The sequence below is a fragment of the Podarcis muralis genome, chromosome 9 (genome assembly GCF_964188315.1).
Source record: "Podarcis muralis chromosome 9, rPodMur119.hap1.1, whole genome shotgun sequence".
NCBI lineage: Eukaryota > Metazoa > Chordata > Lepidosauria > Squamata > Lacertidae > Podarcis > Podarcis muralis.
The window spans coordinates 57,788,543-57,806,849 of NC_135663.1; the positions used below are offsets into that span (position 1 = coordinate 57,788,543).

Here is an 18,307-nt window from a genome sequence, read left to right on the forward strand (position 1 = left end):
GCCCATCAAAGTTGCAGTATATTTTTATATATAGAATCTTTTTATTTGATTTTCGAAGAAAAAAAGGAGAGAGAGAAATAAAAATAAAATAAACATACCTCAAAAAACAGTACAAAATCCAAAAATTGATATTACTCTGAATCTCTTGACTTCCCCCCATCCCTTCCATGGGTCCTTTTGATTCTATTTTGAACTGCATTTCAATACTTCTCCAATTTTTTCATCTTCCTAAGTTAACTATACATTCTGTTACATTACAAGTGTATTTAAAATCCTGCTAATGTTTTGACCTGTTTACAATGATTTTGTACATACATTATAAACATTTCCCATCCTTTTTTAAATTTCTTGTCTCCTTGATTCCTGAGCTCCCCAGTTAGTTTTGCCATTTCGGCATAGTCCATCAACTTGATTTGCCATTCTTCTCTGGCTGGGGCTGTCTCTTCCTTCCATATCTGGGCTAGTAACATCCGAGTAGCCGTTGTAGCATACATAAACAGTTTCCTCTGGTCTTTCAGGATTTCAGTACCTATAATTCCTAATAGAAAAGCTTCTGGTTATTTTAAACATTTCCCCCCCATTTCATTATATAACATTTCCCAGAATTTTTTAGTTACATTGCAATTCCACCACATATAATAAAAGGTACCTTCTTTTTCTTTACATTTCCAGCATATATTTTTCCAGCATATATTGGTCCTTGTTCTATACATTTTTGATAATTTTACCGGGGTTAAATACCACCGGCACATCATTTTCCTATAGTTTTCTTTCAATAAAGTACATGCCGTAAATTTTGGATCTATTTTCCATAGCCTCTCCCAATCTGTCATTTGTATCTTAATGTCCCACATCTTTCACCCATTGTATCATCACAGATTTGACCTGTTCATCTTTTGTATCCCATCCCAGGAGCAAATTATACATTTTTTGTCAACAATTTAAAATTATCTTCTAAGATCTCTCTTTGAAATCTTGATAACTTGTAACTAAAACTTTATTTTTATCCTTTTTTTAAAAAAATAAATAAATCATTGAATTGATGATATTCTAGCCAAACTGTTACCAGTTCTCTCAAAGGTGCAGTATTAATATTGTGATGAATTGCAGGTCCAATGGTTATGCATAAAATTGCATACAGTCAAACCTTGGGACTGCAGATGAGGGGAAGAGAGAGAGAGAGAGAGAGAGAGAACACACCCTCAGAACCACCATGCCAAGTAGTTTTGCCCAGCAAGCAAGGCATAGAGCTTAAAAGCTCTTTTCACGTCAAGTGACCCCAAGGAGACCCAATGCGAAAAGAGCTCAGAACTTGACTTGAGTTGCTTCACCTAGATTGCCTTCAACTACATATGGTTGAAATTGCACAAGTCAAATGCTGGTAAGACAAGGGATTGCTGCAACGTATTCATGGTATGAGATCCAGTAGTACTGGTTTGCTACAGATGCAGCTGCAATAAAACTAATGGAAATGGCTTAATTGCAAGTAGGGCTGCTTGGTGCGCATACACACACACACACAAATGAGAGATTGTTCTAAACTCAGAGTTGCTTTGTTTGTCAGGAAAGTCCTGGTCAACATGAACAAAACAATGGACGCATGAGTATCCTACTCGTGTGAACGGTGTAGCAGAGCAGCAGATTAGTGCAGCCTGAAGCTTTTATTTTTTGTGGGAAATGGAGACAGCCACTTCCAAATCATGCTGCTCATGCACAAAAACATGTTTTCATGAGCAAGCTTGATTGCATTCAATTGCTCAAGTCAGATGCCGGCATGTCGTTGGAAGCAGCCAGGGCTGGCCCAAGGCATTTTGCCGCCTGAAGCAAAGGGCAAGATGGTGTCCTTGCATTCCAAGTAGAGGAACTGACCGGACTGGCAGTGGGGCAGTTCCCCCCTCCACAACTGTGCCTGGTTTTGCAGGCTGGTTTTGAGAGCTGCCATTGCATCTCTACCAGTATCCAAAACTGTAAAAACCAAAGTTCAAGTTCCATTTGCCGGAAGTGTGCGGAAATTCGTGAGAGCTTCAGGCACACCTGGAAGTCACTGTGGAGAAGATGTGCAAGGCCCCATTTTGCAAGGGAATGCCTGAAGCCACTTTCCTGGTGCTTTTCCAACGATATCTCATGTATTCGGTTGTATGGCAGGCAATAGCAGAACCCCTGTTAGTCCCACACTGGGACTAACGTGTGCAATAACCAAGACAACCGTGTTGGAACAACAGCATCTACAAGGCTTAAATGAGAACCTTGGACATGACTCAAAATAGCAATGAAACACAATGCTGTTCGTCTCTCCCATTCTGGAGAGTTTGCAGGCTTACACTGGGTATAATAGGTTTAGCACGTGTGCTTGGAGGAGCTTTTTGATCATTATGCACAGCTCCAGCCTTGCAACTTCCGGTTCCCCCTTCAAAGCTGCAGATACAGGTGGACCACTCAGTCCTTTAGCCAAGGGCAGCAAAGGTTGGGGAAAGCGCTCTGGCATCATCTTATCCGCTGGACTTCTCATGCTCTCTTCTCAAGGACTTCTTGAGCTGTCTTAGGTAGAGCAAGATGTTCAGGGTCTGCAGCAGTAAGTGATTGTTTCCTCCCCCATTGGTGTCCTGTAATACTGTATTTTCTTAGGTGCCAGGTGCAGAATTTGAAAGTGGTGGTGCTAGAAGGCAGGGAATGGCTGCCAAAGAGGAAAGCTGTGCTTTTGCGGCAAGCTAAACACCTGTGCTGTTGTGTTTCCTTTGCCCTACCTTACTGAGCCCCATCTGGTTGTGAAAGACCCAAGATGAACTTAATTCGTTTTCTTCTTCTTTTTTAAATACACATGGCGGCAGAGAGGGGGAAGGAAACTTAAAAAAATAATATTGTGTTAAGAGCATTTAGAAATCTCCTTTTTCTTTCCTGTTGGTGTTTTCCACAGATTTGTCTGATACAGTAAGCCGAACTATTTCATAGTGAGACCCTACAGGCATGCATATTCCTGGGGAGAAACTTCTCTGTGTCTTCTGAATCAGGACATACAGTTAAGCTCTTGCCTCGCTAACCATGAGTTGTAGTGGCAGTAAAAGGGACTAGGAAGGAATAAGATAGCTGTGAGCAACTCTCAGGGAGCCTGCACATGTACATGATGTTGCTAAGCCATAGTTTGGTTAACCATGCCATGCAAACCATATTATAGGAACATGCAAAGCCAGCCTGGGAAGTCCCTTGGGGAAGCCATAATACTTTAAACTAGTTTATAACTGCTTTATAAGCTTCTTACTTGTTAGCATAAAATCAGATTTCTTGACCCTTCATGTGACGATTTGCTATGAGGTAGGCGAAAACCAAGTGGCTGGTGCCAATTTGCCAAGTGGAAAAATTCCTACCAGCCCCCTCAACGGCGACCAACCAAGGTCCATAGCAAGGTCAAAGAACGAAACCTTATAGGGTGGGAGGGTGGGAAAACAGGAACAGCTGGCGGGCAGCAAAGAGGGAGATCCCTGGCCTATATAGGGCAGACCACGCCCCCCCCAAGCCAGCCAATTGGCCGGCTAGGGGGTGACATGGCCGGAAATCCCCCCAATCGCACGGGGCTGGCCTCTACCCACCGCGCGCATGGAGGGACTGTGAAGCCTGCAACTCCTGAAGGCGGAAGTGGCTTTGTGCTATATATTCTTGAATGTAAATAACTTCATTTTCCTTTGGGTTTTGTTTGGATTGGGAAAATATTGCCTCTTGGGGCCTCTGGTAGACAACATTAGTCTTGGCTGATGATACTGTTCATGGTTCTTCAGGAGCTGGGATAGCCATATTATAAAAGAGGCATTTTTAAATCTTTTTTATAAGAGAAGTTCCATAGGTTCAGGGTGTTTCAGGGGTGGGAAGAAAGGGCACCAGTTATATTCCGCATCTTTTCTTTTAATGAACTTTTTTATTTTCCCACCTCAAGGTTAATAGATGAATATCAGTGACTGCAGTCCTGTTCTCTGATGTTCGTCAATGGGACCATAACCCAAAACCTTCAACAGAGAGGATGGGCGGGGACTTCTGCTATTAATGTAAAGAAAAATAAATTCATTTTAAGAAATTATACGTGCTAGAAGGAAACGTAAGAATCTAGAGAGTGTCTTTCTGTTAAGTACATGGCCAGAAGCTGTACTTATAGTTTTTGATTAGAGGAAAAAAGAAGTGTTTTAAGTGTTTTTGAGAATAACAGTGCCTCTTTTAAATGGTGAAATGAGCAATTCTTGTTCTGTTCATGTTCGTTCCACAAATAATTAAAGCAGGAAATAAAGATCCATTGTCACTAACTGTGCGTGCATGGAATTCCGGTTTTTGCAGCATGGAGTCTTAAATTATGAACGCTTCCTCTGAACTAACGGCACGTCCAGCATATTTTGTTTGCCTTTTTTAAAGAAATATGGAGAGTCGTGTTGTCTTTTTTCATTTCACATCTGGATTTCCCACTTAACTTTGCTATGGATCAGTCAATTGCACATGTGTGAAATGGATGAGCTTACTCCAGACATCATCCTTCGCAAAGAGAACCCCTTTATGCTGAGCTATCAGCGAAAAGATTCTGGGTCCGAAGACGAACGAGATGACAGGATTCCCGACCTAGAGAAGGATGATTTTGCTATACGCAGAGCAAGACTAAATCAGCCCAAACTTACGTTGCCATTTAATCAGTATCTACTTGGATCTTATGCAAACAAAGATCGAGGTAAAGTGGAAGAAGGGAAGAAACAAAAGAAAAAGCAGGAATGTTCAAGGTGTGCTATTCTACTTGTTTCTGTATTATTTAATTTGGGATATCTTTTTTTTACCAAGCAATGGTGTTGGCACTTCAATGTGAGCTTCCCATTTTTCAGTGGGTTCACAGGGGAGGTGGGGGAATTCAAAGCTCTCTGCAAAGTTTCTCTGGCTGCTCTCTTAAAAGTTGCAGGAAAGGGGAGGAGTGTCTGGGTCGGTTAAATTTGGACTGGGAACAGAAAGTGTAGAATATAAGTTGGTTGGTTTGACAGCCACTGTTCTCCTAGTCTCCTAGTTAAGGGTAGAGTCTTCCACAAGGCTTAAGAAAAGGATATAATATGCAGGAGACTCTGGGATTCCCTCCCAACATTCTACTGAAAAGTAGTGTCAGAAACTGAAATCAGAAATGGGAGGGAGAATGGCTGTTCGACGCTCTTACTTCCTGCTGTTTTTTACATTCAACATTACTTTCCTCCTGCTTGACCCTGCAATTCCTCCCACCCAGGTGGGAAAGGAACCGTTTGTTTGTTTGTTTGTTTGTTTGTTTTGTTTGTTTGTTTGCTTGCTTGCTTGCTTGCAGCATATATATATATATATATATATATATATATATATATATATATGGTGAAAACAGATGAATTCCAGTTGCAGTTCTATTAAAGTGGCAGTTGCAGGGCTCTTGGAAGACAAAACTCGTGACTCTTGACACATTATCTAGCTTGGCTCTAAGGGTTTTTTGTCTCTCCAAGTTGTGTTACACCAAGTTGTCAGTTTCTTTTCTGCATATTGGCTTGGGACACGTTTATTTCTGCTAATGAAGAAGCTGCAAAAACAGGTCTTGTTCATTTTTGGTCAACCCCTTGTGGGGAATTCCTGCAAAGCCCTTTCTCTCTCTCTTTTTACAATAGCTATATTGAGCTCCAGACATAATGGTGGGCTGGGTGTGGGTGATGCAACACACGAGTGGATGTTTTTACTGCATAGCCAGACTGGAATCCATTTTGCTCATTGCTGGTGTAGGTAATAATATGCATTATAGTAAAAGGCATGAGCAGTGACATTTTTAGGGAGCATAAGCGATTTACTCTTTATGCTTTGAGAAATATCTGCATACAGCATTTTTAACTGGGTATAGCTTTCTTGGAGAGTGCAGAAAGTCTTTTGTAAGAACTGTGAGCTCCTGCTGCTTTTAGCCATATAAAAAGTGTTGCCTTTGTGGCGACAATATAAATGCCAACATTTACAGTCCCAGCGTCTAACTGGTGACTAATGTCTTGGAATGGCATCTGAAGAACGTGTCCAAATCCTTGGATGCCGAGCTTGGGAATGTTTAGCAGTAAAAGAAAATCCCCAAGATTTGCTATATTGGGAGACAAAACTTGAATTCATTGCGGCATAGGAAGTAGACGTCATCGTAACTGTCAAAATGAGAGATTGTTAATAAATTAAATATTGTTTCAAAAATCCATCAATGGGGTTGCTTGTCTCTGCCCATAGTCTGTTGTTTGTCTGTAGAGAGCAGGCCTGGCCAAAGAGGTGGCATTTGGCAAGACCTGAGCTTTCTGTCCCAATGTTGCCACCATTCCTGCTTTGCTTGAAGCACTCTAGAAGGTCAGACGTAGCATGTGAACATTCTCCTTTTGCACCCCTGCCTCTTCCAGGTTAAGGAGGCCCACTGAAGGTGCCATGCCAAAGAGCTTCCAAAATCTTGCTGCTAGCACTGGTAGACAATAACTATGTAAAAACGGGGGTATTGTCTCTCAATGGGGCATACCAGCCACTAGCTGAAATTGCAGCAATAGATGATTGTTTCCTCCAACATCGTTCTCTCCTCTGTTGCGCACTTTTACTCAATATTTTGATTTGGCGGGGCCAGCCCTTGCATGAGGCAGAGTGAGGCAGCTGCCTCAGGCAGCAAATTCTGAAGGGCGGAAAGTGACTAGAAAAGGGTCTGCTGTGCAGCCCCTAAACTTCCTTGCTGCCCTAATGGTGAGGTGGAAGACTCTGTCCCATCACCAGTGTTGAAGTAAGATACAACTACCAATCTAGTCAGATTTTGTGCACAGAATGGGGAATGCACCATCTCATCCTTTGCCTCAGGCAGCAAACTAGCTTGGGCCGTTCCTGCTACTGAGCTTGCCGCTTGTCACTGTCTGGTCCTTCAAAAGTATTCTTTGTCCTGCTGATTCTGGAATGTGCATTAAATTAGTGGACAGAAGATGAGTGTGACTTCAGCGAGGCCGATGGTGATATGCGAAGACAAACCATTCCCGCAGTCACAGAAGGACGACTCTAAGGAGAAAGACCAATCTAAATTTCCAGATGTTCAAAGAGATGACCTGGCTAAGCGAAAAACTCAGGCTAGCCCCTCCCAAGTAGATTTGCCATGTTTTGTGAGAGCTACTATAACGCAAGCAGATCAAGACACCTGGGACCGACTGAAAGTTTCAGGGAATTCCAGGTATGTTTCCATAGAAAGAGAGAGAAGGAGAGAGAGAATAAAGATTCATATTGCTCCTGAAATATTTGTAACTCGAATCATGGCACTCAGGAATACCAAAGGCCAGCAATTAAGGCACATGCATAATATCTGCATGCAGCAAATTACCAGGGTACACAAGTAAGGTCCGGTCAATAATAATTGATGTGTCTTTCTGCCAGTCATCTTTGTGTAGGAATGGGGAGAATCTGCCTAATTCACACTTCATGAAACAGCATGTGTTCCGAAGCACTTCCTTCCTTCAAAATTCACACTTCTAATTTTGCCATGCAGCTAGTTCTCCAGCCAAGTAATGTGTACAAAAATGCATATGCTAGGGTAAAATGTGCATTAAAAAATGCATATACAGATAATAACAACGTAAAAAATGCATTCGATTAGGCGGAATTGCTTTGCAAGACCGCGTATGTTAACAGAAAGTTGCGTTGAATGCTGATGAATTTTCATGAGCGCTTAAAAGGAATTGCAAACAAATCTGGAGAACTGAACATAAGACCGGAAAAATGAGAAAGTGAGAGAAACCAAAATCGAGAGATTTCACCCACCCCTTATCTCTGTGTGTGGTCTTGGGTGTTTCCTTGGGGTTAGTGGGGTGCTGAACCTTCCCAAGCCACCAAGGGGAGTGTTGTCTGTCCATCCCCAACATGGCTAAGAATAGCAACATGGACCATCTTAGGGGCTCCGTGCACAAGTCTCCTGATCACATCTGTGCAGGAACCAGGAATAACCCTTATCATAATCTTTAAGAGTCTAGGCTTGAAATGAAACACTCTTCTTTCCCTTGGTGTTTGTCAAGTTTCCACTCGCAGGGCTTCCCTCTTTTCTTGGCACTCCCATGCAGGAAGCAGCTGTGGCAACAGGCCTTGCTAGCTCTGCTCGGGGTTACATGGGAATATGTCTGAATCAATCACGGCTAGACGATAGCTCTCTATCTGGTTTAGTGGAAGGGCTGTGGGCACAATCTAGCAAAAAGTTTACAAAGCAAGAAAAAACTGCCATCGTAGCTATTTGCGAATGTACTGCTCAGATTTCCAAGAGACATTATGCCATCACTTGGAACCAAGCCACTTTTGTCCTTTGATAAGTTCATATAATTTTCTGGATACAGTTTGGCTCGGGTCCTGTTGTGCCGTTTACATTTTAAAATGTTGTTTTCAGTCTTGGTCAGAATCATTTTTCTCCGTGTTGCTCAAACACTTCCTTGGTTTTGATAATAAGGGGGGTGCCAGAGTCTCCTCTCGCAACACCCCAGTTTCTTGCATTGGGTGATTTTTCTCCTCCTTCTCATTAAATGTTTGGTTTGTTGTTTTTCCCTCAGTCTTGTAGCTGCCTTTTTATATGCCTTTTTATTTATTTTTTGCTTACATCTTTGTCATTAGCGACGAGGAGCTCACGAGCACCCCAGGTTCATTTCTGACCTCTGAAACGGCAGTGGAAGCTGCTGGTCGTAACCGCTTTGCAAGCCGCAAAGTGAGAATGTCCGAGAAGGCCAGCAGCCCCAAGCAGAGGTTTGTGCACTTTGGGCCAGTGACAGAAATTGACCTACATGCTTGGGAGAAGCTTTCAATTGCTAGGGCTGCGCCTAAAGATGACATGGAAGAGGCAGCCAATAGGGAAAGAGCTGGGGCTCTTGGGACCACAGCTGAAACCTCATCCTTGCTCTTTGTGAGCCATGTCAACTCTCTTGGTCATCCTGACGATGTCCACAGGCTGCATGCTAATCCCAGGTATTTAGTTTGTATCTCTGTGAAAGGCACAATGGCTAGGATTGGGGCTGGGCAATATCTGGTTTGCAATATCACGCTACATCAACAGCTAAACATTGCAATATGCCGATATATCACGATATCTGAAATAAGGAGGGAGCTATGTAGAGCCACAGGTGTAGGGACGCGGGTGGCGCTGTGGGTTAAACCACAGAGCCTAGGACTTGCCGATCAGAAGGTTGGCGGTTCAAATCCCCATGCTGGGGTGAGCTCCCGTTGCTTGGTCCCAGCTCCTGCCAACCTAGCGGTTTGAAAGCACATCAAAATGCAAGTAGATAAATAGGTACCGCTCCGGCGGGAAGGTAAACGGCGTTTCCGTGCACTGCTCTGGTTTCACCAGAAGCGGCTTAGTCATACTGGCCATATGACCCGGAAGCTGTACGCCGGCTCCCTCGGCCAATAAAGCGAGATGAGCGCCGCAACCCCAGAGTCGGCCACGACTGGACCTAATGGTCAGGGGTTCTTTACCTTTACCTTATGTTCATTAAGTTGTTTTTGGAAGTAAGGGCAGAACTATGTGTTAAGAAGCGAATACAGAGTTCCCCACTTTTGTTCACATCCACCTTACACATTCAAAGCACATTTTGAGCGCGTGATACTCTCTGACAAATCCTAGGAACTGTTGTTTAGCGCTCACAAAGCTACAGTTCCCAGCACCTTTAACCAACCGCATTCCCCGGGATTCCTTGGGGGGAGTCCGTGAGCTTGAATGTATGGTTTGGGTGCGACCTTTTGCCTGAGGATGCTAATTGCTGCAGGAGAATCTACAGGTAAAGGTGCTTCAATTCCTCCCGTACCTGCAGGTTTTTCCATCTAAATGTGCCATGTGTGTTAAACTACTTTTCCTCCCCCCACCCCCGATGAAGATACCTGACTGGAGAATAAATGTTTTGAGGTGGGGGTGGGGGTGTGAAGGCTAACAGACACAGGAAAGAGCTGACTTATGTAGGACAAGTTAAGAAGAGCCTGCCAGTTCCCCTCTGCTTTTCCTAACCCTATATTAATCTTAAATGGCAGACATGTTTGGGTAGCAGGCATGGCCGTTCCCCATGTAGTTCTACCCTAAGTCTCTCAGAATCCAGCTCTACTTATTTCCTAATACAGTGGAACCTTGGTTTTCGAGCGTCTCGGAAGCCGAACGCTTCGGTTTCCGGATGCCGAAAACCCGGAAGTAATTGCTTCCATTTTCAAATGCGCCTCAGAAGTCGAACGGCTCCTGCTGAGGTTTTTCCACTTTTCTCCAGTGAAGTTGCACTGAAATCCCTTGGAACAATTTCGTTCGAAAACCGAGGTTCTGCTGTAAATAAATATATCTTATTGCTAGGAAGAGTTGCCTGAAGTGGTTATTATTTATATGGACTTCCAGCCTGCTCTGTCCCGTTAACTCAGGATGTATGTATCAGTGTATGCCTGATTGAGGGATCCTCTGCACTCATATGGCATACTAGATCCCCACAAGCCATATGTGGGGAAACCCAGCCAGATGGGCAGGGAATGAATGAATGAATAAATAAATTATTATTATTATTATTATTATTATTATTATTATTATTATTATTATTATTATTATTATGTTCATGCACCCAGTCCGTACTGATCTCCCACCTCTGCTGTAGACCAAGCAATGCATGTGCATGCAAGTGGTGTGGCCTAATGAAACCCCACTGCGCCCCTTCCCCATTTCCTGGATACTGCTTCCTGATTCTAATGAAGCGCTTAGTGTTGGCCTCTGTTGTGTGAATCTGCCCTAAGCTGCATTGTGCAAAGAAGAATGGCAAGGCAAGACAAAGAGAGGGTGACCATCTCTCCTGGAGTTTGCTGGTGGTAGTGCAGAGTAGGTAGAGTGGTAGTCCATCTCTCCTGGAGTTTGCTGGTGGTAGTGACCCCTTCAGTAGGGGTCAGCCACAGGTTGACTTAGGCCCTCTCCAGACATCTTATTTAGTTGTTCATTCATGACAATTTGTGTGCCTGGTTTTATCAGGGCAAGTTATATGCCATCCCGCTTTCATTACTGCCAAATTTTTGAAGTAGATAGAACCTTGCTTCCGGTCAGTGCGTGCCCTGTACCATCCTGCTGAAATCTTGTAAGTTTTCATACCCAAAATGTTGTGTTTTTTGGAGGGGAATAAGGGTGGTGTTCCACTTTTGTTGCACTCTAGCAGAAGAGTGCCCCTCCACACGCCACAAAAATGTGGTGACACTGAGAAAGCATTGCAGGAAAACTTAATACCGTGGAGCGATGTGTGCACGAGTCAGGTTTTCCCCTCAGCTTTTGTCAAGGGCAGATATTCAAACACCCCCAGAAAAAGATAGACATGGTGGATGTTCTCTGAATGCACTGGACACTATAGAACATATTCTTTTCTATTGTCCATTGTATAACCAGCTATGCAAACACGTGCTATATCCCCTTTTTCAGGTAATTTTTTTTTTTTTTTTAAATAACTTTATTATATTCCAGCAGTTAAAAACATATATACATCATCCATAAAAGAAAAAAAGAAAAACATGAAAACCTAAAGGAAAACAGAATATACAAAAACACAATTGGATTCCTTGCTGACTATACACTCAAACATTGTACAAATCTATAACATTGTTGACTTCCCACCACCTCGAGCGAGCGGTAACTCAATATTACGTTCAGCAGTGTCTTTATCTAATCATTGTTCTCACCTCGCGATTTTTATATTATGCCTACTGTGATTTTGTCATTTCCCAAGGTCCGTTCCATGTATGAGAGAAATTTATTCCAATCGTTAATAAATTTGGTATTCTTCTGTTGCCTGATCTTCTGTGTCATTATTGCTGTATCCATATATTCAATTAGTTTAGTTTGCCATTCACTAATCATTGGAACGTTGGCTGTTCTCCAATTCTGTGCTAACAGTATCCTTGCGGATACTGTTGCATATTGAAAGAGGGTTTGGTCGTCTTTTTTGATTTCTTCCCCCACCATTCCTAAGAGGAATGCCTCGGGCTTTTTGGGAAAGTTATACTTTAGGATCTTTTTCAACTCATCGTAGACCAACCCCCAAAATCTTTTAACTTCTTCGCAGGACCACCACATATGGAAGAAGTCTCCCTCCTTCCTCTTGCATTTCCAGCAAGTCTTCTCCTCGGTTTTATACATTTTAGCTAATTTCGTTGGTGTGATGTACCATCGGTACATCATCTTTTCCATGTTTTCCCGAAGTCTGACACAAGCTGAAAATTTCATATCTTTATTCCAGAGTTTTGTCCACCTTTCATATTCTATAGGGTGTCCTAGGTCTATGGCCCACTTAACCATTACTTCTTTGATTTCCTCATCCATTGTATCCCAGTCTAATAGTTGGTTATACATTTTAGTTAGCAGTTTAGATTTCCCCTCTATTATTTCTAGCTGGAACTTGGATTTATTCTTACTCATTCCGACTTTTTTGTGTTCCCTCCAAACGGCGTTAATTTGGTGGTATTGCATCCACCCCGTTAGTTTATCCTTTAATTCCTCATAAGGTCTGACTTCCCAACCTTTGTCTGTTCTTTTCAGGAGATCAGCATACGTCCACCTTTTGCCTTCCATATTTAATTTTTTAATTACTAGAATATCAATAGGTGACAGCCACCATGGGGTGTCCTTTTCTACTAAGTTTTTACATCTGTTCCACACCTCCAGTAGTGCTCCTCTTATGATATGGTTGGAAAAACCTTTATGGACTCTCCCTTTCTCCTGCCATAAGTACGCATGCCACCCGAACCTGGCGTCGAACCCCTCTAAATCCAATAGGTCGGTGTTATCTAAGACTATCCATTCCTTAATCCAACAGAGGCATGAAGCCTCATAGTATAGTTGCAGGTTCGGTACTGCGAAGCCTCCTCTCTCTCTTCTGTCGGTGAGTAACTTATATTTAATTCTAGCCCTTTTGCCTTGCCAGATAAATCTGGACAAGGTCCTCTGCCAATCTTTGAACATCGTTGTGCCCCTAATTACTGGGATATTTTGGAATAGGAATATCATTTTTGGCAAGATATTCATTTTAATGGCGGCCATTCTCCCTTCCCATGAGAGTTGTAGTCTACTCCAACTGTCTAGATCCCTTTTACATTCTCTCCAGATCTTATTGTAGTTATCCTCCACCAGGTTTATACTTTTTGGGGTAATCCAAATACCCAAATATTTAACCTTTTTCGATACTTTTATCCCGGAATCCAGTTCTATTTTGTTTCTTAGTTGTTCATCTAGATTTTTTATCAGGATCTTTGTTTTGATTTTGTTTAATTTGAACCCGGATAGCCTACCGAACGCCTCCATTACCTCGATAACTGTGTTTATCCCTTTTGTGGGGTCTTCTATTGAGACTACTAGGTCGTCGGCGTAAGCTTTTACTTTATATTCTTTTGTACCTATTTTAATCCCTCTAATTTCCGGCGTTCCTCTTATTCTATTTAGTATAACTTCCAAGACCATAATGAATAACAGGGGTGATAGAGGGCACCCCTGTCTTGTGCCTTTGGAGATCATGAATGAGTTTGTCAGGTTACCGTTAACTATTAATTTCGCTCTTTGAGTTGAGTAGATCGATCTTATGCCTTCCAGAAATGGTCCTCTTATTCCTACATTCTCCATGCATCCTATAAGGAAGTGCCAGGATACGTTATCAAAAGCCTTCTCGGCGTCTATGAAGATTAGGGCGGCGGGGATATCGTTCCTGAATTCCAGGTATTCAATTATATTGATTATATGCCTTACGTTGTCTTTTATCTGCCTACCTGGCAGGAATCCGGCTTGGTCTTTATGGATCGCTCTATTCAAATATTTCTTTAATCTACATGCCATTATTCCCGCAAAAATTTTATAGTCATTATTAAGCAGCGATATTGGTCTATAATTTTTTATCTCAAGTATATCTGAGTCTGCTTTCGGTATTACCGTGATGTAGGCCTCCCTCCAAGAATCAGGTATTTCTCCCCCTTGTAAGATGTTATTAATTACATTGCACAGTACCGGGGCCAGATGTTCCTCTAAAGTTTTGTAGTATTTTTGAGACAGGCCGTCTGGGCCTGGAGCCTTCCCCGGTTTCATTTTCTTAATTGCATCCCTAACTTCTTCCACCGTTATTGGTTCATTTAGAAGTGCCTTTTCTTCTTCTGTTATTTCTTCTCCTCCACTCCTTTCTAAATATCTTCCAATCTCATTTATATCTTCCTCTTCCCTCTTTTTATACAGAGTTTCGTAGTATTGGAGGAATTTATCTTTTATCTCATTAGGGTCTTCTATTATTTGCTCTTCCGATTTAATTTTATTAATTACTCTTTGCTTTTTCCTTTTTCTCAATTGCCATGCTAATAGCTTACCTGTTTTGTTCGCAGACTCAAAGTATTTTTGTTTCATCATTCTTATTCCCCATTCTATTTCCTGATTTAGCAATGATGAATATTGAGTTTGTAGTAATTTACCCAATTGTTTGGTCTTCTCATCTCCCGGGTTTTTTGTTAATTTTATCTCTATCTCTTTTAATTGTTTAACTATTTCATCTTTCTTTGCCTCTCTTAAGTTTTTCCTGTATTTATTCTGTTGTATCAGAAAACCTCTGAGTACTGCTTTACTTGCATCCCAGACCACATCAATTTTGGTTTCTTTGTTCAGGTTTTGATCAAAATACTCTTTCAAAATATTCTTTGCCTTAGAGATGGTCTCCTCTTGTTCCAACAAGTAATCATTCATTCTCCATCTATAAGGTCCTGGTAGCTTACACTTTATTTCCAGATATATTGGATTGTGATCCGAGAGTGTTCTGGGCTCTATTTCACATTTCAGTGACCTTGTCGAAAGCTCTCTGGAGACCCAAATCTGGTCTATTCTCCCCCAGCTTTGATGAACTCCTGAAAAAAAAGTAAACTGTTTTTCTGTGGGGTTTTTAAACCTCCAGATGTCAATCAGATCTAAATTTTCTTGGAGGTCATCAAAGGTTTTGGGGAGTTTCCCCTGTTTCCCTTTCTTTCTTTTTTCACTTCTATCTATCTCGGGTTCCGGAACTCCATTCAGGTCACCTAATACAATTAGGTTGTGATTTTCCAATTCCAATAGCACTTTTTCCAATTTCCTGAAAAACTCGGTTTTGTTTGTATTGGGGGCATAGACTGTTACTACGTTAAATCTTTCCCCTTGGTGTGTGATTTGGACTCCCAGGATCCTCCCTTCCTCATCTTTGCAAATTAGTTTGGGTTCCAATTTCTCTTTCACATAGATTACCAACCCTCTCTTTTTATTCACCTCTGAATTTATAAATTCCGTTCCTAATTTTTTATTAACCAATATATGTTTATGTTTTTTCGCTACATGCGTCTCTTGGCAGCAAACCACGTCACATTTTTTATTTCTCAAAACTTTCTCTATTTTATTCCTTTTTGATTTTTCGTTTAGACCATTAACATTCCACGTTAGAAAAGTTAAAGACATTACTGAAATTAAATATCAAGTTTATTTCTAACTTTCAATTCCTTGCTTCTTCCTCTTCTTCTGTGTTCTCCTCCTCCTCTACCTCACCTTCCTCCTCCTCCACCCCTCCCCCTCCCTCTCCCTCCCCCCCCCGCGGCCCCGCTCCTCCCCCCTCTTCAGCTCCCCCGCCTCCTATGTCTCTTCTGTTTTTTACTCTATCCTCCTTTTTGTCAAGCTCTCTCTCGTATCTTCTTAGGAACTTCTCTACCTCTAATGGGTTGGTCAGTTTGAACTTCTTGTCCTTAAAAAAGAAGGCAATTCCTTCGGGGAATTCCCACCTGAATTGAATGTTGTTCCTTCTCAGAACCCCTGTTATGTGTCTATATCCCTCCCTCTTGCGTAATAGTCTAACTGGGATCTCTTTAAGGACAATTATTGGTCTTACGCCTATTATTAATTTTTTGTGGTAGCTCGTTTTAAGTATCAAATTCCTCATTCCTATTGAGTTAAACACTACTAAACAGTCCCCGAGGGGTTTCTTAGTCCTGTTCTGGTATGTTCTTGTTTTAATTCTATAGGCGTTGTCTATCGTGTATGCGCCCTTTTTCAGGTAATTTAACATCACGGCACAATAAAAATATCAGATTCTATCTGTCTGACATTAGCCCGGCGGTAATGGAGTTTTTGTCAACAGTATCTCTTAGAGTGGTGAATGGCACTATTTAGCAGGAAGAAATTCCAGTGAAAATCCTCATCGTTATATATTTTGTATATATTTTAATTTTTTATATAGGTTTTATGATGGTCTATACTTGCAGTGGGGACGCGGGTGGCGCTGTGGTCTAAACCACTGAGCCTAGGGCTTGCCGATCGGAAGGTCGGTGGCTCGAATCCCTGCGACGGCGTGAGCTCCCAATGCTCGGTCCTAGCTCCTGCCAACCTAGCAGTTCAAAAGCACTTCAAAGTGCAAGTAGATAAATAGGTACCGCTCCAGCAGGAAGGTAAATGGCATTTCCGTGTGCTACTCTAGTTTCGCCAGAAGCGGCTTAGTCATGCTGGCCACATGACCCAGAAAAACTGTCTGCAGACAAACGTCGGCTCCCTCGGCCAATAAAGCGAGATGAGCCCTGCAGCCCCAGAGTCGTTCGCGACTGGACTTAACTATCAGGGGTCCTTTACCTTTTTTATACTTGTAATGCCCGATAAAGGTTTGGCAGAGTAAGTTAAGTGCAGACGAATCACTATAAATCCACCACTAATTCAGTATTATTGTGTCAATGACATTGCACATAATCCATCTGCCCCAAAAATACCAGTCTGGAGGGGCCCTTACTGATCAAGGCTTCTCAAACTTTTGGTACACCATCTGAAGTGGTAGCCTTAGCTTTTGCTTTGTTTCTGGCAGCACATTACAGAGTTTACTTCTTTGGGGCATCTAGTAAAAGTTTTGTTTCCCCCTCCCTCTGCTATGGTTTTATGCATGCTTGTTAAAAGTGGGTTGCACTTTTGTTTCGGTGGTGAATTTCTCTCCCTCCTCCCCCCCCCCCCAATTTTCTGTGCAGCCAATAATTTTCACTTATTTGGCTTTCTTTTATCTAATCAGCCCATTGTCGTTGCAAGAATTCCTTGCTTGATACTACTAGCAAGAAACTCAGATGTTCGCTTTTAAAGATAAGATGAATAAGCGAAGGTCTCTTCTCAGCGCTTCCATGTGGTTCTCATTATCTTTCTCCCTTTCTCTCTCCTAATCTCCGTCTTGTACTGTCAGTGAAGTTATGGATGCATGTAATTCATCTCTCTCGGATGCCTGTGCTGATTCTCAGAAGCAAACGCCAAGCAGTTTGAGCGAGTGGCACGAGAGCAGCGAGGAAGAGATGGATGGCAGCTTCCCAGATATTGAGAGGGATGATATGCTGGCTAGAAGATTTGGAACTTTTCAGAAATCTACTAGCCCCCTTCGCCCATCTTGTCCTCCCATTTCAGTAGTCAGTTATCGTCCCTTGAAACAGCAAGGAAAAGAACGGAAGACTCTGCAGAAAGCAGAAAGGTCAGAAATGGGAAACCGGTTGTTATTAGCTACTTAATGCCTGTCTTGCATGAAATGCTAACTGTGCATTATATTATTCTGCTTCTTGACAAGAAAGAGAGAGAAAAGGACATGTTCTAATTAATACCTGTCAACAAAAACCAGCTAGTTGCTTTCTTTTAACAGAAGAAGAAAATAAGCATGATTAGTTTAAAAAGAGACATGAGAGAAGAAAGGTTTACAATGCTGCAAGGTTTTGATTTTAGTCGTTTTGGGGTATTACGGAAAGCTTCGTGGATATAATTATAAACACAATATAATAAAGGGATAGGCTGCCTAACTGTTGTGAAATCTTCATTGGTGACATTTAAACACCAATGTAAAAAAAACCAAAACCCCAGTTGTTGAAGACTGCCTGGAGGATTTCTGCAGTTTTTGTCTAGCTGTGTGACTGTTGCTATTCTTGTCATTATTGTTAGTGCTGGCTGCTACTTTTGTATATAAGTTTTTATTTTATTTCTGGATTCTAGTTTCTGCATCTAGTTTTGGTTATATGGGCAGTATTCAACCACTGTGTCCTGTAAATGCCATGTTTTTCGCTTGCAGAACAGGACTCTCCCCCCCCCCCCTCAATTTTCCCCCGGGGCGTTGGGAAAACTCCTAGAACAGATTAAGGTGGTACGTGAGGGAGGAGAAGGGGAGAATGTTTTGTTGCACATGGAGATATCCTTGTATAGGTGGGATGAGAGACTTATTGTGGTATATTGCATTCCACCCTTTATAATTTTTATGTGGAGGTGTGTGTGTGTGTGTGTGTTATGAATGAATGAATGATTTCCATAATCCAACATCAGGGTATTACCCGC

At 42.0% G+C, this 18,307-nt stretch overlaps 1 protein-coding gene across 9 annotated transcripts in view; it reads left to right on the forward strand.

Annotated features, from left to right (window-relative positions):
* Nucleotides 1-18,307, forward strand: part of LIMCH1 (LIM and calponin homology domains 1) — a 213,496-nt gene that overhangs the window by 153,464 nt on the left and 41,725 nt on the right. For 7 of the 9 annotated variants that reach the window (XM_077934316.1, XM_077934317.1, XM_077934319.1 and 4 more), the window contains 4 exons: nucleotides 4,464-4,748; nucleotides 6,938-7,189; nucleotides 8,608-8,955; nucleotides 17,184-17,462. In XM_077934316.1, the coding sequence (XP_077790442.1) occupies nucleotides 4,464-4,748; nucleotides 6,938-7,189; nucleotides 8,608-8,955; nucleotides 17,184-17,462 (1,164 nt within the window). The remainder of the gene's footprint in view (nucleotides 1-4,463; nucleotides 4,749-6,937; nucleotides 7,190-8,607; nucleotides 8,956-17,183; nucleotides 17,463-18,307) is intronic. The other 2 variants (XM_077934321.1, XM_077934323.1) reach the window with 2 other exon arrangements.